Raw genomic sequence first — 22,383 nt, 5'->3', positions numbered from 1 at the left:
TGTCCACGGGTTTGGGATTTAAGGTCCCGGAGTTCGGATTCAAGATTGGTTGGTTTTGCACAGAGTTAAGTGAGCATTTGGTGTATGGTTAATTTCCATTGGTCATCAGTCAAAGGCTCCTTAGAGATGGGCCCATCATTGTTCGCAGTAACAGTGTTTTGTCAACACCGGCCCGAATTGACTCAGGACATATCTTCCATTGTCGACTCACTTGGCCCAAGCTTCAAACGGGAATTTACTGACCACTTCTTCCCATCAATCTTTCCTGAACCACTGCAGCGACTATGAGAGCCATACCATATGTTCATACATTGTATCATACATACTTGCCATTTAGAAATAAAATAATATTATCCCTATGAGAGCCATAACATATGTTCATACATTGTATCATACATACTTGCCATTTTTGCAAAAAAAAAAATAGTATTATCCCCATGAGAGCCATACCATATGTTCATACATTGTATCATACATATTTGCCATTTATGAAATAAATAATGTTATCCCTAACTACAAAATACAGCCAATATGCCTATAAAAATCATTTGATAGAACTGCATAATACAGGCTATATGCCTATGCAATCCCTATAATACAGCTGTGAAATACTGCATATTATATTTCGTAAATATAAATATACAGTACTTTACATGGCATATTTCATAAATATGGCATATTTAATAAGTATGGCATATTTCAGAAATATGGCATATTTTAGGAATATGACATATTTATAAAACAATATGGCATATTTTAGAAATATGGCATATTTATGGCATATTTCAATTTTCAAATACCAAATATTATTATTTTTGCCATATTTCTGAAATCAACACGCGTATTACGTATTTTTTTCCAAATTTTCATATCATATTTCATATTATATTTTTTAGCGTTTTCAGTGCATATTTATTATTTTAAAATAATAATATGCCAATTTTTCGCCATATTTATTATCGAAAAATATGTGCTCCTCTGTCAGGTCTTGGCCCGCTTGGGTCTTGGGCGATGGGCGGGCGGCGGAACGTTTTCGCAAGGGTTGTTCCGCCCACCAACTGTTATTCTTCATAACTGAAGTCGTGTGGGTCCTGGGCCTGGGCCCTGGGGAGAGTGGAGAGACTAGATACTGGAGATGGGCTGCCCTAAATACCTCTGGAATTTGGATTGATTGATTTTGTTTTGGGGTGATTGCTGATTGCTCATTTCAAATTTTCGTCTTTTCAGTTTTGAATTTTCTGTTGTTGACTGCTGGGGGCTTGGACCCCTTCTTGGGGTCTGGGGACCTGGGGAGGCAGTGGAGACTGTTGGGGAACGTTTTTGTAATAGTGTTTGATGCCAAAAAACGTAAACGTAAATATAGATGAGATCTGCTCACGCAAGCAAGAGCGAATTGAGTGCAAAAGTATGTAATATTTGTTTAAATTGTTTTTTTTTGCTTTTATAAAAATGAAATGTTCGGGTGGCTGTGATCAGACTGTCTGCGAGCGAGAGATTGAGTTCTCTGACCAAGGGTTATATTTAACTTTTTATGTGGCCTAAAAAGGGGGCTCAATACTGGAATATCGATTGGTCAATAAAAATATTTTTGGCGGTAAAATTAATTCTCAGGCTAACATACTTTACAGTGACATAGTCAATGACAAGTTAAATATCATATCCTCTGCTTTTTTTTGAAGACTTGTCTAGTGCCTGTCTAGCGGTTTTCTATTATGATATTTCTGCACGCGGAACGGTTACATCAATAGTACATTCGCTGAAGTGAATAATATAAAGTAGCCATCTCCGCATCTAAATTCGTATTAACTGCGTACTTTAGCCCTTCCAGTGACATTATTGAGTTGTGCCGACGTGATTACATCAGTAACTATGGCGAAAGTGAACGAAATCGTCTACGGTATACACAATACTGAATTAGGAAGTATCATAATAGCCACCACGGCGAAAGGCTTATGCTGGCTGGGATTCATGGTGACCAAAGAAAATGGTGCATACAAAGGTGATGGCTATAGCCGCATGATGCAGTTCTACCCTGAAGCAACCGTTGAGGCAGAAACCAAGTGCGCATGCACACTTCCAACTGCACATGCAACCGCGGACTGTGGGAGTTGTTTTGCATCAGAAGCACAAACGCCCACCGCCAAGCTTCTAGCACTACCCCTCGATCTACGAGGCACTGCATTCCAAATGCAAGTGTGGGATGCTCTGCTGGACATACCCTGGGGAGCCACTCGCTGCTATGGTGATATTGCCAACCAAATAGGCAGGCCCAAGGCAAGCAGGGCTGTGGGTACAGCCGTCGGACAGAACCCCGTATCTATTCTTGTGCCGTGTCATCGCGTGCTACAGAAGTCCGGTCAGTTGGGTAACTATGGGTGGGGGTTGACGCTTAAGGAGTCTCTTCTGAGGCAGGAGGGCGTGTTAGTATAGAGCAAATATAGATCACCTTGTATTCGTGTATTGCAGCCCATGTGTGAATTTTTGAATAGAAGAATAGCTTATAAATACGCATAATGACTCTTACTTCAGCCAACTGCTCCGCAAAAATTGCAATCAGAGAGTTTGGTCAATTTCACAATCAGATAGTTTGCTGAGATAGTTCATTCTTTAACAGACCGGTGCATTGCGGCTCCGGGCTGGTATGTAGCTGCCAATACAGGAGGTTGCGATTGGTTTGTCTATGCAGACAACGCGTTAGCAGCTTGATTGTAGAATTTTAGAGGGGGCTTAAAAACCCAGCAGCTGGATACTTCATTCTTATTGATTTATGTTTTCAAACAATGTGTACCTGTACATAGTATTCTTGTGTGCTGGTATATATGGTTCAATTTTATTGGTTTTCGCCATAGATCGGTGTACGCTTGACTACGTACATAGCAGTTCTCTGCGCAGATTGGTACACGTTCTTCACGCGTGCTTTCTACGTGTATCATTTCGCAATTGTCGTTCTGTCGTTCTGTACTTAGTGGGGCACGTAGTTCTCCTCTACTCTGAAGAGTGTCGGTGATGACTATTACGTGATATATCGCTATGTCCATTTAAAAATTGAAGCCAGTGCAGTTCCAGTACACCTGCGATCGCTACAATAAACGAGTTATATCTTCCTTTGCAATACAACCGATCAAGCTTCAAGACTGATGTGCTGGTCGAGACATGACTAAATAAAAACCTGGGCACAAATAGTGAGGGTGAAACATTCCCAGAGAACACACTTCCACAGCGATTCATGTACCTTGATAGTCCTTTTTATTTGATTTGATCTTGAGCTCTTTGGTGTCTGATACATGCATGTCCCCATCACAGATAAGGGGTGCGATGTTGTGTCGCCGTGGACACCTTTCGGTTCTCTAACAGTCATTAGACATCACCAGACGCCATGGCGTGCTGCAGGGAGCATTGTAATAGATAATATAGGTTAGTTGTAAATCGAGGTGCCTTTAAATAAACAGTTCCGATTGTACAACCTTTCGGGCTATATTATTGTAGAGAGTATTCAACAGAAACTCGAATCGGTATCTGTCTTCAGTGGACACAGTAGGAGCTACGAGGAGAACTAAACTACAGGTAGCAGGACAATTGCTCAAGCCTGTTATCTTGCAAACCTATATTTAGACACTATGATCCACATCTGAAACAACATACAATATATCCCAGCGTGTACACATATCATATACATATTAGGTCTCGACACAACAAATCACACAAGTGCACACTCACCTCAAGTCCATTGTGGGGTTTCTTAATCAAATCCGTTGCTGATTTCCTGGCATCCTCAGTAAGCGGAGGCGGTCGTGCGGGTGGACCCTGTATGATGCTCGTGGTAGACTGGTTGTTGATGGATGATAAGCTGTCTCCTCTCATTGACGAGGGGTCTTTTTTAGGCCTCGACGCAGGCCTCGCTGGGCGTGCTTCTCTGCTATGGGACGGTGTATCGGTGCGCGTGGTGCTGTTTGCGACTGCTGGTGTATGCGTGACTGGTTGTACCGAACTGTTCGTAGTGGTATCGGACTCGCCGTCTGCGTAGATTGTCCTGGACTGTGGGGTGGACCGCAGTCTCTGCTTCAAGAGCACCACATTGGGGTCTTCGCCCTCAGTGTCACTCCTTGACTGTCCATTCTCATCTCCACTATCTGCCTGGCTGCGTGTGGAACCGGGTACATGTGCCATGGCAGCGAATGAAGGCGTGTATGTAGACACGGGCTTATTTGCCCTATCCCCCGAGCCTATGCCCCTTAGAACGTGCTCTAGCTTCTGGGCCTCCTCCTCGGACATGTCGACTAGTTGTGATTTATGCTCCCTGCTCTCTCGCTTGTCCTTCACTTTCAGGTTGAGCAGGGATCCGGCGCTGGAAAAGAGACTCTCCGTGCTCGAGCGCAAGCTGTTCATGCTGCTAGACAGCGACCTACGATAGCTCTGCCTGTCTTCCTCGTCTCCCGTGTCTGTATCTGTATCCTTGCCACTGCGATTTTGGTTGTTCTCCGAAGGCTCTGCACCAGCAGCGTGATGTGTGTGCTTGTGGGTCTTGCGCTTCCGCTTGCTGTGGGTTTCTAGGCAGTCGTCGCTGCTCGTGAGGGGCACTGCTGCAGTGCTGTTGAAGTAGTCGGGGCTGAAATCAGTCTCATCCGCTGACGCTAACCCCTCAGCACTGCTATTGTATCGCACGTGTGCCTTATCCCCGGAGCGTGTGCCCCTTTTCCGGTGCCTGTCACTGCCCTGGGCGTTGTCTGTTTCTTTCTTCTTCGCCAGGAGGTTTGTCGTGCTTGTGCGTAGCTTCTCTAAACTCGCCGAGAATGACCGGATGCCACCCTTGAGCTTCGCCTTAGACTCCTTGTCTTTACCCTTCTCCTTGTCCTTCTCCTTGTCTTTCCTTCTCCCCTTCTTCTCTCCCTTCGACCGGCCCTTCCTGTTCCTTTTGGGTGTACTACTGCCCTCCTCCTCAGCACCACAGCCGCCAGCTGTTGGGGCTGGCCGTGGGTACACATGTAGTTCCGTTCGTATGGCCGTCGGTGGACGGGGGCGTGTTGAGGTATACTGGGGCCTTGGAGCACTGTGTATGGTAGCATCGTTAGTATCCTGGTCTATTTGCCTGGCACTCTCTTGCTTCTTCATGGCCAGTTGTTCGTCAATGCTCAGACCCTGCCTGGCGCTTCCGCTCACGCCGTTGGACTCATCCGCATTTGCATTCGCACCCACACTTACCGTGCTTTCGGGTCTGCAAGCCGGTTTCAAGGCAACCATGGGCCGGTTAGTATCACTGTCGCTCTGGTCTGATGGACAGCTAGGTGTTAATCGCGATGTCAGGGCTTGCGAGGACGTGCTCGCATTTGCCGTGTCGTATGTAGGCCTGGCCGCTTTCAAGTGGGGATTGTGACTCTGGTGGAAGCCATCCGTCGAGTGATGCTGGTCTGTTGGGTTAGTGTTGTTGTGCTGTGTAGTGTGTTGGCTGTGGGTCTCTCTACCGTCCCCTGGGCGTGCTTTGGGCGTGTGCGCGTCTTTCGCAGAGCTTCTATTCCCACTGTTGACAGCACTTGGCTTCACATCTGTGCCATCGTGCCTACTATCCTCCAGCCCACCCGCACTGCTGCCGTCCGTGGTAGCACTCTCTAAACTGTGTTCCTCGCTGATTCGGTCTGTCGTATCTGCGTGCCTGCCTTTCCTTCTGTTCATATGGAAGAGACTCCTTTTCTTGTGTGTGTGCTTTACTGAGGATATATCTCCATCCACGTCCATCCCATTGGCCTCCGATATGTTGTCGTCGCTCTCACTCACAGTCATACTCCCCGTGGTGTACCCCTCGGCATCACTCACACCATCGCCCTTCTTTGACCTGGACGAGTCCTTTTTGCTGAACAAGGTCTCGGTGCTAGACTTGAGGCTCTCTAAGCTGGCCGATAGCGACATCAACGACCTACTCCTGCTCTTGCTCTTGTCCTTTCCTTTGCCCTTCAGTCCCTTTTCCTTCTTCTTGTGCCCCCCTCTGCGACCCGCTTCCTCGTCCGTACTCTCGCACTCATTTGTAGTGCCCTTATCGCCTTCTCTAGAGTGTGCGGTGGTACGCTGACCATTCCACCCACCACACCCTAGCCCACGCATTTCATGACTATTATGTGCCTCCACCGAGTCTTCTTTCGACGGCTTGGGCGGCACGTTGCTGACACTGTCGCTGTGCACACGTGTATACATACCCTCGCTCTCACACGCCACCCTCTCCTGTTGCGGTGGCTTTGTCCGCCTGTGAGCTGGCGAGGGGACGCGCTCCAACATATCCGTGCCCAGTGATATCTGGTTGGTCGTGTTTGTCTTGTTGACAAGCACCGGTTGTGGCGTTGATGTAAAGTCCACGCTGCTGCACATCGACTGGGGTCTGGATGTGGCCAATGCGGTGTGACTGAGTCTGCTTGATCTGAGTGGTCCGGTGGGGCTGATGCTGTTGGGTATCGTTCCCGGTTGCAGCGCCCGCACCTGAGGGGGTCGTGAGTGTGTGGATAGGGTTAGTTCGGTTTAATGCAGAATAATAGTACACTATAACACATCCCAACAAGCGCTAGATCTATACGCATACGGAAACGGGGGTGATGGACAGAGATCGTTCATCGATTCTCCAACCAAGGGTACAAAGTGGCGTTTTCGTGTCCTCGATAGTCCAATCTGGCTCAAACTCGAGAGCCATTATTACCTTCCGATTGAGGTCACACGTCCGCTTCATAGTAGCCTGTCGGCCCAGAAGTCCCGTACTCACGCTGTTGGTCGACCCTCCCCTCGAACCGTGCACTATGGTACGCCAGTGGGGGGGCCGCTCGGGCTTGTCCAGATTGAGTGAGGTGGAGCTTTTCTTCTGAGCTTCTCCCGAGAGGTCGTCATAGCACGCCTCGTCGGTGTTCTGAGCCTGTCAAGTGCCGTGAAGTGTAGCAGATATGAATGAGGGGTCTTCAACGGGACGATACAGTCCTATATTAAGGCCCTAGGCCAAGTAAAAGTTCACACCCGTCTCAGACTATTGTACGTCTTCATTTGCGACAAACAACAAGCGTATCAGAACCAGCAAGAGATAGAAACCGGCCTGTAATCGAGCACTACGTCGACACAAACCTCTTCAACACAGATGCAATATGGCATACCACACATAAATGCCATAGCCAACGGGCCACTCGAACTCTCTTACGTACATCTCTGATAGCCGAGAAATCCGCCTTCTTCGCGAGATCGAGAAGGTCGTCAAGAGCGCCGCTGTAGGTTTCGTCATCGTACCCTGGATATGGTGGTGCGAGAGGTAGGGTTCAGAAGGTTGTGGTACCGTGATAATCAATTTAGGTACCTGCATGAGACACAGATACATGCCAATGATGTATTCAATAGCAACCGTTGTACAAGTCAATAGTATTTTTCTGTCATGCTGAGCGGAATGTATAGATCACGACTCTACACATCCACGTGTACACGAGGTCTTTCATCCTAATCGCTTTCTATGGAGAGTGACGTGTGCAAGCTCCCGTGTGTGCCATCGCACGCAAACACGCAAACACACATCCTCAAGTGTAACAGGACAGTATAAATTCCACAGCAAAGGCGCAACCAGCAGTAGAACAAACACTGCACGAGCACATCCCAGCAACATGCACAGCTGCAGTCCACATGCATCCTTACGCACTCCTGCCCATGACACCAACCACTACAACCCCCACGAAACTCATTCCGTCGTATACACACACACACACTCTCTCTCTCTCTCTCTCTTTGTCTCTCTCTCACACTTACACATACACACCATGCTCTCTTTTCTCTCTCACACACACTCACACACACACACCATGCTCTCCTTTCTCTTGCTTTTGCCGGCCCTCCTCGGTCACCGCGAGGATCTTCTTCTTGGCCAATGTGTGTCGGTTGTAGTTCTTGAGCCCTCGTACCGCTTCATCACCGGTTTCTTTCCTGGACAGCTTGCTTTTGCCCCCCAATTTATGGGCTGACAGCCTGTTCGTGTACTTGAGCTTCTCGCTTTCGGCCCTGATGGTGCTGCCCTTAGCCCGCAACTTGGCCGCAAACGGCAGTGGTTTGTCTTCCTCGGTCTCGCTGCCGGCACTGTCTTTTGAGCAAACTATTTCTGCGAGAGCAGAATGGTTACGATGTGTTACAAAGGGTATGTAAAAGGACCAATGATATGCCTAAGTGGCTGGATGTGCACTACAAATATGGTAGTTGAACTAGTGCATCCAAATGTGTGACAATTAACACACACCACCCCCTTCTCTCTCTCTCTCTCTCACACACTTTAAAGGACTGGCCGTTGCTGTCTTTCGTAATAGAGCATCTCACAGATCCATAAGCTGTAGTCCAGGGCCGTGAATAAACCCCGCTCTATCATAGTATACCATAGCTAACATATGCACTATACACCTCGGACTGTGTAAAAGATATAAAGGTATATGAACACACGCTGCCAGGCATGGTTCGGTGGAGTACTCAGGACTTACCAATGAACTTAAGGTCGTCGTCTGGAACCAATTGTATCTGCGGTGGCGGTGGCTTGTCCACGGGTTTGGCGACGGGTGGTTGCTTCCGCTTTGCGGCTGTGATAGAAGGAAACGTTTGAATGCACGTGAGATTGCGTGAGAATATAAACTTCGTTCGATAAATGTTGATCATAAGGTATGTTGCGACAAAGTGAAGCATTCTTGAAGGCCTAAGTTCTCGTTTCGGTGTAGTACTGTAGTATGCAAGCTTTGTGTGGCATAACCAAAGGAATGACGTACCTTTCTTAGGCGCGTCCGATTTGGCCTTGAAATCCTCAATACTCTACGTACGACATGATAGATAAAACCAATAATATTAGTAAATACATATAAAGACTAGAAAACAAAACTAAAAAACAAAAACAAAACGCAGCCGCTATTCCAATGTTAAATACGATTTGTGCAGCACTTGAAGCCTGGTAGTTTCAAGACAAAGAACAGACCATCAGTGACTGTCACATTTACGAACGCCACACGATCGCACCTGGATAGCCTCGCAGAACTTCTCTTTGAATTCGTAGAGTATTCCAAAGAAGGTGTCGGGGGTGGCACCTTTCTCCGGATACGCAAGATATTTGACGGTTTCGGTGAACGTGGTCTCCATTTCCTTGAGCAGCTATTTATAAAGTGTCGTGGTGTAGGTAAAACACTATTTATAAAGTGTCGTGGTGTAGGTAAAACAATATTTATAAAGTATTGTGGTGTAGGTCAAACATTATTTATAAAGCGTCGTGGTGTAGATAAAATATAATTTATAAAGTGTTGTGGTGTGGGTAGGTAAATCTTTCAGACCAGAGGGTCAGTGGAGGGACCATTCATGTACAAGAATACCGCGCGATGAACAGCTCAAACTCCGTATGCATCTATTGTATCTAAGCACTGATAGATAGGCTGTATATTGTGGGGGGGAGCAAGCTCCGCTGCCCCAACCGATAGTACGACCGTTAAGTGTATTAGAACTGACCGCCCTTGTACACATTCAGTAGACCTAGAGGTAACACTCGGCACTAAACAATACAACATGCGAAAATTCAACCAACACCACCACCACCACATATGGCCCGACACACACACACTTTCATCAGCTTAATCGGATCTTCTTCGTAGATGTCACAGAATTCGTCTTTCACGCACTCCAAGAACTGCCGCCCGCCAATGGCCAGGGGACTCTCTGTGTAGTGCTTGATCTCGGCCTTGAGCTTGCCCATGCCTGTGCTCAGCTGCACCACTTCGGACCGACATATTTCAATGCTCACCTGGTGTGTACGAACGAACGGAAAGCGCAGATCAGGCGCGATAAAGGATCGTGAATATACTCAAACCATGTGAAGAACAGAGGATATATGCATCTGGGTATAAAATAGTGGATATATGCAAATGACTTACGATTAGTGAATATATGCATATGGTTTAAGAATAGTGGATATATGCATATGTTTAAGAATAGTGAATACATGCATATGGTTTAAGAATAACGGACATAAGCAAATGGTTTCAGAATAGTGGAGATATGCAAATGATTTAAGAATAGTGGATGGATGCAGGTGTTTGACCTATGCACTGTATCTTGCTAGCAGCTCTCGCCCTAGCGATAAGTCTTCGCCTGTTGAGCGTCTATCACCATACCACCGCAGCGTTGTTTTCTTACTGATAAATTAGTAAGAAAGCCTGCGATGTAACTGGATGATAGTCGCGTCCCTACAAAGAACAGAGTCACGCACTCACATCTATGGTACACCTCACTGCAATAGTTTGTTGCTTGCCACGGGTGGGTTGAACGTGTGTATCTACAGTAGCGCATATACCACTCTGTGTGCCAGGCAACACGTCTCGCCAAAGTGTACGCCCTGTACCGTATGTACCTTTTTGGCTTCTTCCAATGTACTCAGCTCGGACGGCCACTCCATCACACCCTCCCACTTGGTCTGCAGCTGCGTGATGATGTAGTGCAGCACACTATTGCTTTCCGGTCCTAACGTATGCCCCTCGGTTATGCATTTGGTGTCCAAGAGCTTGGCCAGTGATTCTATCGTAAACCCGAACGCCCCTACACGTAGCAAGCGATAGGTGAGGACAGGTAAACAAGTGGATGCGGCGACCTTGTGAATGGGAAACTCAGGCGCATGCTATCCACAATCTTATGGTAGACTAAGAACTGCACTACAGAGATGTTGCTATGATACGAGCTAAGGATCAAAAACAAAAACACAACGGTATTACAAACATGTGTACAAATTACCAAGAAATGCTATACAGAGATGTTGGTATAATACGTACTAATGACCAATAACAAAAACATAACGATACTACACTCATATGTACAAATTATTAAGCATTGCAATACATAGATAATACTATGATTTGTATTATTATCAAAATTAAAAACCCAAAGTCATTGCACTGATATATACTACCAATCAAGAGCTACACTACAATCATATGACACGATGATGTACTAAGTCCTCTCGCAGGTCATCAACAATAAGACCGTACCTCCCGCGGCCTTCCCACCGTTACAATAGTTGCCATAGGCCAAGATGATCTCGAACAACTCCTTCAGCTTGACACTTTTCTTCAGCTCATGACACGCATCAATCACCGCCTGTATATCGGGTTCTACCTGATCCATACGCTCACGGAACCTGCACTCGTGTAGCATTGATTAGTATGTGTGAGTACAGACCTTCATAATCATTGACACTGAACAGTTCAGTACGTGTGAGTAAAGAACTTCGTAATCACTGGCCTTCTGGATCAGTACGAGCTGGATAGTCACCGCATACACCGCCAACGTGAACAGCAGCCCTTACTTTATCTTGTAGATCATCGCAGACAGTCGCTGCGAGTATCGGGGCACCTTGATGGTTGCCATGACAAACTGCTCGGCCCGTCTGACTTTGCTGAGGTCTCCCTTGTATTCCGCGATGGCCTTTGACTCGCTCTGTGCTTGTGGTGTGTGGTGTGTGACAAGGTTATCGAATAGCCCGAACCGTGACGTGGGATTTAATCTCTATTGAGAGGTGGTTGTTCCGTTGTCCCGGGTCATCTACTGGGTATCAGTAGCGTCGCCTGCGAAGCTATCTGTATCTGTACTATGCAACACAATGACCAAAAGACGTTGTGTATGTTGAAAGACACGGCAATGCACTGTGCGACAACCTGGCGCACAAAAAAAAATATATATATATATTTTACGACAACGTAGAGTACCTAATTTACGACAATCTGGTACACGCAAATGTGGTGTCAACATTGGCGCGTGTCCACTTACGTCTTCGAACTTGTTTATATCAGAGAAGCGCTCCAACATCTCCAAGTCGAGCACGGTGTCGTCCATGTTGATGAATGCCTGTACAGTGAGATGTGTGTGATGTAACAGCCCTGAGCATACTCGCCAAAGCGTGGCTGCACACTGATGTGTTATACAGTCTATCGGACAGATGCTTTCGCACTTGCTCTTGAGCATAAACCTCAATCACTTGAAATAGTATCGATACGGGGCATATAGTAAGGCAGCTCAGTTGAGCATATATTTTTCTACATACTATCTAGAGAGTGATAGCGATGAAGCAGTCAGACTAGCGTCACGCTTCACTACATAAACATTTGTCACATGCGATTCGACTTACCAGAAGCCACTATTTCTCTCAAACCCGCGATACAAGTCATACCTTACAAACAGCATACACTGACATAACAACTTACAGAATGCGTACAACAGGTACACGGACCTTCTTTGCAATGGGATTTCCAATACTTAGGTATATGATACTCACCTCGGTGATTGATTCAAAACTGAGCGTCACTTTAGACAACATGATCTCGATGGCATTGGAGGTCTTGTCGGTCAGCATCGTAATCTGTGTCTTTTTCTCTGTGACAGGATGAGAAGCAATAAGTTTGATTCGTATTAGCCTTACATTTGCCCACCCGAGTTAGCTTATTCGTTGTTCTATGACATGAGAAGTATTAAGTTTATTTCATATCAGCTGGCCTGGAATTTGCAAACCCGAAATAGCTTCTCCACCACGACTGTTTACTACAACTAATCGTCCTCTCGTGCAAAGGCCCTCACTATAGCAGCACGCCACACAGTGCTTCCACTAAATTTGCTGCTTTGCAGAGAGAAACACACACTGGACGACCTCGAGAGGCGTGTACGGCGTCGTATACTTGCCCTAACAATAAGTGATATATATATATATATATATATATATCCCTAAACCCTGCACTCCTCCGTACCTTTGACCCGCAAGGTGCCGTCTTGCACTAGGTACACCCCCTTTGATGGTACTGTGTAGACATTGTCGCTTGGTAGTCGTCCGATTTTGTCGGACATCCGTCGCTCCTTGTCGGATTGTTGGACATTGCTCTGCAGTACAAAAGTTATACGAACAAATTACGATGTCAGCATAGCCGCCGCTTTGGTTGTGGTGAGACGACAGATGCGTTAATTGGCAAAGCAGAGAGGGATTCCTACATATAACTGGTTCATGTACGGGTCAAACCAGTGAATGTATGGGTCAATTAACCAGCCTAATGAGTATATTCGCAATTGCATGCCCCTATATTCTATCATCGCATAAAGTGTGACATGACACGGAAAGGATATCACTCACCTCAGTGGCCTGGGCTGCCGAGTTACCCGTGACGAACTTCACTCTAACCATGTGTCCTTTGATACGCACATGCCACCATGTCGGTGCGCAGAACCCTGTCAGCTGACTGGGCTTCATCTCCGCACTCATCCAGGTGCGTTTGGTGTCCCGGTCCTTTTCTGTGGGTTCAGGTGCACCTTCCGGTGTGGATTCGAGCTCAGTCTTCAAGCCCTCTGCCTTGGCAGTTATGGGAGAAGTGCCTGGGGTATTCACTGGAGTGACTTCGGCTGTGTCTTTGAGAACCTTTACTCTATTGCCACCCGCTTTCCCTACGAGGATTCATATAATAGAGCGTATACGTATACAAAGCGTGAGAATAGATTAACCAAGTCAGTGTGCGTCTGTATTGTTTTGAGACGCATGGCTATTGGCTAGGCCTGGCAGCGCATCTGTATCCCGTTCGTCTCTCGAGCAAGACATAGAACAACACCACTGACCTGTTGCTACGGCGATTGCAATGGAGGTTAAACCGTACTGCAGAAGTGTAACACAATTAGACCGCAGATCAAGCAGACAACTCACACACAGCCAACACCAGTGAGACCATACAGTGTGCAAGAGGGTCTCCGCAGACACTCGTATGTGGTCGCAAACCTTTGAATGACACGAGATAGCCTCATAGTTGCACTGACAAACACAGCTGCTTACATCTATGTCTACGTGTGTGCCTCACATACTTCGGGGCGGGTTGCCCTGTCCACTCTTCTTTTGGTGTGCCTTGACCTCTTCCTCAGAAAGCGGACAGTAGTATAGTTTTGGGACACCCGCCTCCTCTTTGCATCGGAAATACAGGTCGATGTTGCCCTCTGTACAGTTTCGAGTTGTACCGGGGAGGTGCACGAGTATGTGTGAGGCTCTATGTGTCATTGGGTTGCAATGGAGTCGAGCTCAGGTGCACAGGTCGATGATTCCACTAGGGGATGTACATATACTACAAAGAATGTACAGGGAGTATGCATTGGAGTGTAGGCTACTGGGCTTGGGACCCAAACGGTCCGATGGAAGAATACGATAACCATGCACCCCTTATACCTTCTTATTTGTGTTGAGCCCCGGTTTCGAAGCGCTCTACCCAGTTGGCGAAGTTAGATGCAGGCATCCGACACCACATGCAACATGCACAGATAACTTGTACCATGAAAAGGTCTCTATATTAAAAAACCACTAAATCTAGTACCATGAGAAGTGTATTTATTAACAAGTCACTACGTCTAGTACCATAAAAAGGTCTCTATATTAACAAGTCACTAAATGTTGTACCACAATAAGGTCTCTATATTAGCAAGTCACTACATCTAGCACCATGAAGAAGTCTTTATAACCACTACATCTAGTACCATGAAAAGGTGTTTGCAATAACAAGTCACTACATTGAATGTATATGCGTGGTAAAGACGTCGGGACACGCTAATCATTATAAAAGCTTTGGCCACTGAGTGATGCAAGGCTTTAGTCATACCCTTGAACTCGACTACTTTGACGCGGCTTTCAAAGTCGGTCTTGTCTATCTTCTGCAATGCTTTTTCATCGTCCACGTCTTTCCAGATTGTCCCTTCCAATTTGCTGTACGGCACTTTGGTCCACTGTGAGATGTGAATTTAAGTTTTAACCACACAGTGTACTCACAATCCAACGGGCTGCACGTGCAGGTGAGAATACAATTCTATTGGATAGGCGATAACTGTCGGCGTCAGACGTTGTGGATGGTTTATAGGTGCATGCCCAAGCAAGTCATTGCTTTAAACCAGTAGCACCTTTATACAAGCCACTCACTCAGTGGGTTTGCATGTTCTCTTTGTCTGGATTGGCTCACAACGGGGTATGGCATAGAACAGCATTAGGCCATGACATGTCTTCACAGCATCCGACACACACTCCCACATACGTACACACACACATGCACACACATACACGCACGCACACACATACGCACACACACACAAACAATCACACATTGTCAGCTCGTAAGAACCTCAACCCAACCCAATCCAAGTCATCCCAACTCACATTGATTCCTTTGAGCTTCTGCGTGGGCTCTATGCGCTTCTTTTTGGGCACGGCTGTAAAGCCAGCCATGGCTTTGGGTGCGCCTGGGGGCGGCGGTGGCCCTGGTGCACCTCCGGGCGGTGGTGGAGGGGGAGGAGGACCACCTGTGCGTGCAGCAATGGGCAATAGGGGTAGCAGGGTTTAGGGTTTTGCTACATGTGGTTGATGGGGGGAAAACCCCTAAACGCTAAGCCCTATTGTGCCGGAGTGGTGGTAGGACAAGGTAACGGTCCTTTGGTATGGGTACTTGAAAGGCTCATGTCTTCAACCGGAGAACAAGAACACCGACATCTCGCTATTGGAGTTAGTAGTGGACAATCACTGAAGGGTACCTGTAGTTTATCCGTCATATATCGAATACTTTAATAGATATATACCCTGCACGTGGGTCTGCCATCTCACCTGTCGACCCGTACAGGAAAAGGACTGGGTAGAAACTGGTGTATCGCCATCCAAAAACATATACACATACACAACGACACATACTTCACGCGTGTGTGCACCATCCAAACACATACATGCCTACACATATATACACACTTCACGCGTGTGTGCACCATCCAAACACATACATGCCTACACATATATACACACTTCACGCGTGTGTGCACCATCCAAACACATAAATACCTACACATATATACACAATCCACGCGTGTGTCTGCTAGCTTACCTCCTGGGGGTGGTGGGGGTGGTGGTGGCCCAGCCATTCCCGGTGGCGGCGGCGGTGATGGCGGTACTGAGAGTGTGAGATGAGAAGATATGTGAGCAAAGTACATTGGTTTGGTCTGTGTGAGTTGAGTTCAGAAATTATCTCAAAGGACAGTTTGAATACGAGCCGTAAAGGCACATGTGTATACAAAAGCCCAGTAGAACGCGCACGGAGAGAAAAGTGTATGTGTGTGTCAACACGCGGCACCATGCTGCGATGTTGTGATGCACTTCGGAGCATTCAACGTTAAAGAGCTTAAACACCAACAACAGACTCAGTCGCATATCAGACAATGTGTAGCTAAATAGCTGAAACCAGAGACGGTTACGGATAGACTCACCTCCGGGTGGGGGCGGTGGTGGTGGTATGGCGCCTGTGAAGGGGGGATAAATGCCTACTCAGGGGGGGTGGGGGGGGGGGGATGAAGTGAAGGCAATCCAACAGTACCGATTGACTGGCAATTGCATTAGTACACAAATCTTATGCTATACCTACTATGGCTATGGTATACCTACTATGGATACGGTATACCTACTGTGGCTATGCCACATTCAGTCCAGTAGCTAATAGTAGGTATCCATTACCGCCTTGGTGGTATTGTTAAGCATGTCTGATACACTGGTCAAGGAGTCACCACTCACGAGTAAACGAGAGGGCCAATCAGTGCTGAGTGCATACGAGAGACCGGCACTAGCGCTGATGCATAGGTGTGGCATGACAGATGAGTAAAACACTCTTCCAAAGGATCATCCTGTGCGAGCCCAACACACCCACCCAAACAAATAGATATGTACGCAGGTAGAAACAAGTCACGACATCTGAGGGGACAATGGTAGCATCCCACACTCAACCAGGAACAAATCACAAACAAGCAAATACTAAAGCGGCGGATATGACACAAACATGCATGCAAGCACTCAGCCAGCACCCCACACTCCTTCAGTAGCACATCACACACAGCACATACCCCCAGGTGCTCCCAGAGGTCCAATGGGTTTGGCTGTCGCGCCAGCGCCACCTGCGACTGTGGAGGAGTCGGCCGAGCCGTTCTTTTCAGAGCCATCTGTGGCATTCTCACCCATCTTTTCGCCTGTGAGTGGATCCAGGCCCTGTTTGACGCGCTCGTTTTGCAGCTGTGATAAGAGGTGGTGCCACGGTCCAAAGTGTGAGTTGTTTTTGTTTTGTAGGAGCGAAAGTTCGGTATTATTGGTACGCGAAGCGGCGCGTCTTGGGTTTAAACCCCTAAACGATTGGGATGCGACATATCAGGGAGGTGACTAGTGTGGGAACGATGAACTGCGGTGGCCACAGGCCACATTGCAGCGGCTGAGTACACTGTGTAATATAAACTGCTACGCATGCCATGTAAGCATTTCAATTCTGCTAGCAGTGTTAAACGGAATGCACGCATTCAGAAGGAATATATTAAACACCATAATAACCATTTCAAAGCCGATTATATACCGATCACACATCAAGTCATGGTACACCGGTCACATTCTATCGTGTACAATCTGTCGTTATACACTAAGCCATGTACTCCTTGCCATTATACAGGACAAATACTTGCTAAACTCATTATATATATATATATATAAATATATAAATGTATAAATATATAAATATATTAATATATATATATATATATATTTGTGTGTGTGCACATGAAACCCACACCTTGGCCTTCTCTAGATCTCCGCTCAGCCACGTGGGCCACAACGACTCACCGGCGAGGGCACTCTGCACCTCGCGCATCTTGCCGTCGAAGGCATTCATTTGGTATTCTAGATCCTTCTGTAGTTCTTGGGTCTTAGCCTGTATATGACAATAAGTGGATCGATGTTGAGCCGATGAACATATGCGTAGAGATTCTTGTGCTCAGACTAAGTACACTGCTACCAGTGAGGGTTTCGCATGTAACATGGTACTACTAACTTGTAGCAAATACAGCAGAGCATAGACCCTTTCCTTTGAGTGCATGCACGGTAAAGCACACCACTTGTCCTCTCCCGGTGTTTGCTTCCGTAGACTCACCTTCTCCACTTCGAGTTCTTTCTCGTGTTCCAAGGCCTTGGTCATCTCCGAGACATCCAACTTCCAGTTCAGGTGAAAGTCGGGGTCGGCCGCATGGGGACGCTGCAGTACAACAGCGGATATGATATTGCCAATCAGTTGCATATACAGCGGACACGCCTGCGGGTCTGCGTAGGGAATCAGCGTGAGGTCTTGCAGCACCTTCTTCCACCTGCACGGTGTGAGAGGAAGGAATAGGTAGGTCAATACATAGATCATGAAACACGGTGCGAGAGGGAGAAATAGGTAGATACATAGATCATTGAACACAGTGCGAGAAGAAGCAATGGGTGGGCCACTACATAGATCATTAAACACGGTATAGTGAGTGAGTGTTCGGCTCTCGTCTGTTACTTGTGGTGCGTGTATGTGGTTGGTTGATAGCTGGATCGGTCGTGTGCTGCGAGTGGTTGGTTGATAGGTCGCAGTATCAACGTATACCTCCACTTCATACCCAGTGGTGCACGAGGGCTTTATGCAATTGCTTAGAGCCCCTACAGGCCACCACTCCGCAGGAGAGACCTCTCGTTAAAGCAGGAATCTAACCCCATGACTAGTCGTGACCGACGACAATCCAGCCCACACCACAGAGTCACTGATTACCCATAACTTGTTAGACGGGTACATATACCTACACTACAATGACACTGTGATTACCCATGACTTGTTAGACGGGTACATATACCTACACCACAATGTCACTGTGATTACACGCACACGGGTCTACCTGCCGAGCAAGCGTGTACGCGCACAGCTCGTGATAAAGTGCATCGTTAGGGCACTTACGGTTTGAACGCGGGGGTGTTGAGGCACTTCTCGTTGATAGCTGTGAACATGGAGAGACTGTCTGAGGTGTCTGCATCTATGTACTTGTTACTCAGCTGAACCTGTAGGGTGTACGATTTGGGTTTTAGGGTTACAGGGTTTAAAGGTTAGGGTTTATGGTACTTGCGCCGAGCACTGCACGGGTCATGCTGCGTACCTTTGAGAACTACTTATTTGGCCAGGGTGTGAGATCCACACCAAGTCTGGTTATGTACAACGACGAAACCTTCTACACACAACGGTGATAACCAGAGTCAAAATAAACCACAAACTTAGCTAGACTCGTAGGCATCTGTCATTCAATAATACGGTAATGCAAAGTCAATGCACATTCCACACCTACACACACACCATCTATACAGCTGGCCTATGCACTGTAACAATCTAATACGTTGACGCAAAGACACATCACCTATACTGCTGAAGCACGCACTACACCAATTGAAGTTATAATTGATCTCGGTAAACAATTCATACCCTGTCCTCCTCGGCGTGGCGTTCGAATTTGACGATGTGGAAATCCAGATTCTTGTTGCCGATAGTTTGGTTCTGCTTCTTAATCAGCTGTCGGATGGCAAGAAGTAAAGATTGGTGCAGAAATTAGGGACACATCTGAATATGCACAGAACGCGTACGAATTGTGAGCGATCGTGTGCACAGTCCAGGCGAGGAATGGAGTGCTGGGATATGAATACGTAAAGCAGTCGCGATAGTATATGGAACAGAAAAGTCCGATATACATCGTTAAGCAGTCTGGTTGATATATCGAACGTAAAACAGTCCCCGTTAATATATGAATACGAAAAAGAGCCGTTTATATATGGAAACATACAATAGTCTCGTTGATAAAGACTTGTAGTCATCGGTTAAAAGAACGATGTACACTCCTACGCACAATGATTGACGCCAAAGCCATACAAACTTAAGCACTAAAGCGCCAGGAGACAGACCTAACTACACTCTGAGAACGTCTCAGAAACAGGTGTTATATGCATAGCAATTTACAGGAAGGCGTAGAATCAAACATGTATGCGACAGAGAAAACACACAATACATAGTACAACACACTCGGCTGACAGATAGCACACAACAGCCAATCACAGATGCACATGCAGAATAGTCCACCACAGCCAACAACCCAACAACAGGATGCATATACCCATCCAAGCAGACACAAAACATTTCAGTGGGAGAACCTACGCAAACGATACATGCTACAACACACGTTACAAACAATACATGCCACAATGAACGCACAGGCTAGCAAATAGTAACGAATAGTAACACTACTCACCACAACACACCAAAACACAACACTACGCAACACACAACAACACACCACAATACAACACTACGTAACACACCACAATACAGGCCACCTGACAATCAGACGACCACACTCACCGCCAGTGTGCCGCCCAGTCTGAGCTCAGTCAGTTCTGTGCGCACGTGCACACGCAACAGCAGATCGGACGGCGAGTTGACTAACGCGTTGAGAAACTGGACCATGGTGAGGCACACGTCTGCGTACGCCTTACAGAAGTCTTTCAGCTGTGCTCGGGATAGGTGAAATCAGGTAAAGGTGGTTGGTAATGAGTTGGGTGTGAATGGTGAAGTCGGCTTAAAGTCGGGTTTTAACGGATTGAGTGTGTATGGATTCGCTGGCTGTGAGCATGGACGGGCTCTGTCATTGGTCCTCCGAGCGTACGGTTGTCGTCTTGATGAATGCGTTTAGAACAAAGTCAGCCACTTCTATGCCAGTATAAAGTGGCTCAGCTAGCGAACGCGGGTCGTGTACATAGATCTCGCACAGCTCAAGGCAGGCAACCTAGTATCGTCTGCGAGTGCCATGTCATACATGATGCGAAGACTCAGCCCGCGTGAGGTAAATATGGCACTAGACTTCATTGGGGTCTATGGGGTAGTGGAAGAGCTCCCTCTCCACCTGTGGGTGCCTCTGAGATGTGTGACGACTAGCCGTTGGCAAAGGAACTGGTGTGGTGTGGTGTACAATGAATTGTATCGAAATGGCAAGGCATTGCTGTCGCACTATTGGCGTCGTCTGCAAAGGTTCGTCTCAGTGCTTTCCGGAACGCCCGACATCTCATACCAACTGGCCAGGCACGAAATACCAGCCTTGTGTGTGCCGTGCACATTGGTGTGTAGACTTAATCGCACCACATAGGTAGAAAGGGACCACGAGGCTTAATAAAATGCCGCGCATATGCGCTAAAAAATGAATCTTACCTCCAGTTGCGATGCCGCACTCGCGAAATTGGCCATAAATATCTGGAATCTGGCTTTCTCCGCTCGGATTTGCTTTAGATCGGTGAATGCTGAATAGGAATGCGATGTGAGAAGAAGGACTCAGCATATCACTTTTTGGGTTACAGAATCAGAACCCCTATGTCACCGCCCGCTAACTGACGACAAAACTGCAAAGACACTACGCTATAGACTGATGCATACGTTACTAAACACAAAGCACACAACGCACAAATTACTTACGTGTATATGCCATATTTGTGGCATATGTTATTCAGATGTTTTGTAGCGGTATCACAGCTACGCCAAGATGCTGTAGACAACAAGTGAGTATTCACTTTAAATCGAAGTCTGTATATATATATATATATATATATATATATATATATATATATATATATATATATATATATATACATATATATATATATATATATATATATATATATATACATATAGACATACAAACATAAGAAAACAAACATCCAACGAGAACGGCCCTTTACCGCGTGGTCAGCAGCGTGCTATTAAATCTGGTCAAGGCATTGCCTTCTCCAATAGGCGCAGCTGACAAACTTGCATGTCACTCTGCCAAGTGTCAATTTACCAAAAGATGTCAATCTGACTATAAGTGTAAGCCTTACCTTGAAGCACTTGTCGGTGACCGCCTTCTAGGCAGCACACAGCGCCCAGCAACTCAAGGACATTCTTCTTTACCCGCACGTCACAGCTATCAAGACACTGTCGTTGGAAAAATACATGGATATAGCAAGTATGAATACCTAGTTATGGCATATATGATTACATGGATCCAGAATAGTGACGTAGCAACCACTGCACTACGACTGTACACTATGACGAGGATGTGGTTGATTTCCTTGGCCAGCAGTACTTGTCAGAGCACTCTCCAATGCTTAGCGCGGCCCTCACTCGGTCTAAAGACGTAAAGACGGGTTTTGTGTCATTTATGAAATGACAGTGATAGATATACCAGAACACGGAGGATGCATATCACTGTTCTGCCATACTTGGTGTTAAGGGAGTTATCCGATTCCGCCTGCGGACAAATCCGAATTTTTGCCCATACCCACGTGCCCTTGTACTATTTATGCAACTTATCAATGCAGTCGCAAGCAAACGTACTATATTCTTTCCACACTTCAACAGAATTCTAATGAACTATCATATACGTACACAATATATATATATATATATAAATCTATATATAGTATATATAGTATATATATATATGTAGATATATACATATATACATATATACATATATATATATTTA

At 46.5% G+C, this 22,383-nt stretch overlaps 3 protein-coding genes across 3 annotated transcripts in view; 1 reads left to right on the top strand and 2 right to left on the bottom strand.

Annotated features, from left to right (window-relative positions):
• Nucleotides 1-1,694: 1,694 nt before the first annotated feature.
• Nucleotides 1,695-2,582, top strand: SARC_02795 (hypothetical protein). The gene has a single exon (XM_014303433.1). The coding sequence runs from the start codon at nucleotides 1,870-1,872 to the stop codon at nucleotides 2,428-2,430; it is 561 nt and encodes a 186-aa protein (XP_014158908.1). The 5' UTR covers nucleotides 1,695-1,869; the 3' UTR covers nucleotides 2,431-2,582.
• A 642-nt stretch (nucleotides 2,583-3,224) lies between these two features.
• On the bottom strand, nucleotides 3,225-11,169 carry SARC_02794 (hypothetical protein; the record flags this gene model as incomplete). Its single annotated transcript, XM_014303432.1, has 11 exons — nucleotides 3,225-3,347; nucleotides 3,718-6,462; nucleotides 6,677-6,886; nucleotides 7,167-7,249; nucleotides 7,808-8,101; nucleotides 8,472-8,567; nucleotides 8,751-8,793; nucleotides 8,995-9,126; nucleotides 9,587-9,766; nucleotides 10,373-10,557; nucleotides 11,004-11,169. 11 exons carry the CDS (start codon nucleotides 11,167-11,169, stop codon nucleotides 3,225-3,227), a joined length of 4,257 nt encoding a protein of 1,418 aa, XP_014158907.1.
• A 147-nt stretch (nucleotides 11,170-11,316) lies between these two features.
• Nucleotides 11,317-22,383, bottom strand: part of SARC_02793 (hypothetical protein) — a gene marked incomplete at its 3' end in the record, with an annotated part of 17,009 nt that continues 5,942 nt past the window's right edge. Inside the window, exons 5-22 of the mRNA XM_014303431.1 lie at nucleotides 21,734-21,830; nucleotides 21,072-21,160; nucleotides 20,229-20,375; nucleotides 19,302-19,388; nucleotides 18,786-18,886; nucleotides 17,961-18,171; nucleotides 17,604-17,741; nucleotides 16,894-17,059; nucleotides 16,172-16,299; nucleotides 15,888-16,002; nucleotides 15,176-15,318; nucleotides 14,628-14,751; nucleotides 13,846-13,974; nucleotides 13,130-13,437; nucleotides 12,753-12,882; nucleotides 12,287-12,384; nucleotides 11,782-11,859; nucleotides 11,317-11,451 (exon numbers count right to left, since the gene is read on the bottom strand). Coding sequence (XP_014158906.1) covers nucleotides 11,317-11,451; nucleotides 11,782-11,859; nucleotides 12,287-12,384; nucleotides 12,753-12,882; nucleotides 13,130-13,437; nucleotides 13,846-13,974; nucleotides 14,628-14,751; nucleotides 15,176-15,318; nucleotides 15,888-16,002; nucleotides 16,172-16,299; nucleotides 16,894-17,059; nucleotides 17,604-17,741; nucleotides 17,961-18,171; nucleotides 18,786-18,886; nucleotides 19,302-19,388; nucleotides 20,229-20,375; nucleotides 21,072-21,160; nucleotides 21,734-21,830 — 2,424 coding nt within the window. The remainder of the gene's footprint in view (nucleotides 11,452-11,781; nucleotides 11,860-12,286; nucleotides 12,385-12,752; nucleotides 12,883-13,129; nucleotides 13,438-13,845; nucleotides 13,975-14,627; nucleotides 14,752-15,175; nucleotides 15,319-15,887; nucleotides 16,003-16,171; nucleotides 16,300-16,893; nucleotides 17,060-17,603; nucleotides 17,742-17,960; nucleotides 18,172-18,785; nucleotides 18,887-19,301; nucleotides 19,389-20,228; nucleotides 20,376-21,071; nucleotides 21,161-21,733; nucleotides 21,831-22,383) is intronic.

This window comes from Sphaeroforma arctica (assembly GCF_001186125.1).
Source record: "Sphaeroforma arctica JP610 unplaced genomic scaffold supercont1.130, whole genome shotgun sequence".
NCBI lineage: Eukaryota > Ichthyosporea > Ichthyophonida > Sphaeroforma > Sphaeroforma arctica.
The sequence above is the reverse complement of the archived record's forward strand: the minus strand, read 5'-3'. Positions and strand labels throughout refer to the sequence as shown.

Bases quoted from the DNA above. Each gene is read 5' to 3' on its own strand.
- SARC_02795 (XM_014303433.1), top strand. From the start codon at position 1,870: ATGGCGAAAGTGAACGAAATCGTCTACGGTATACACAATACTGAATTA.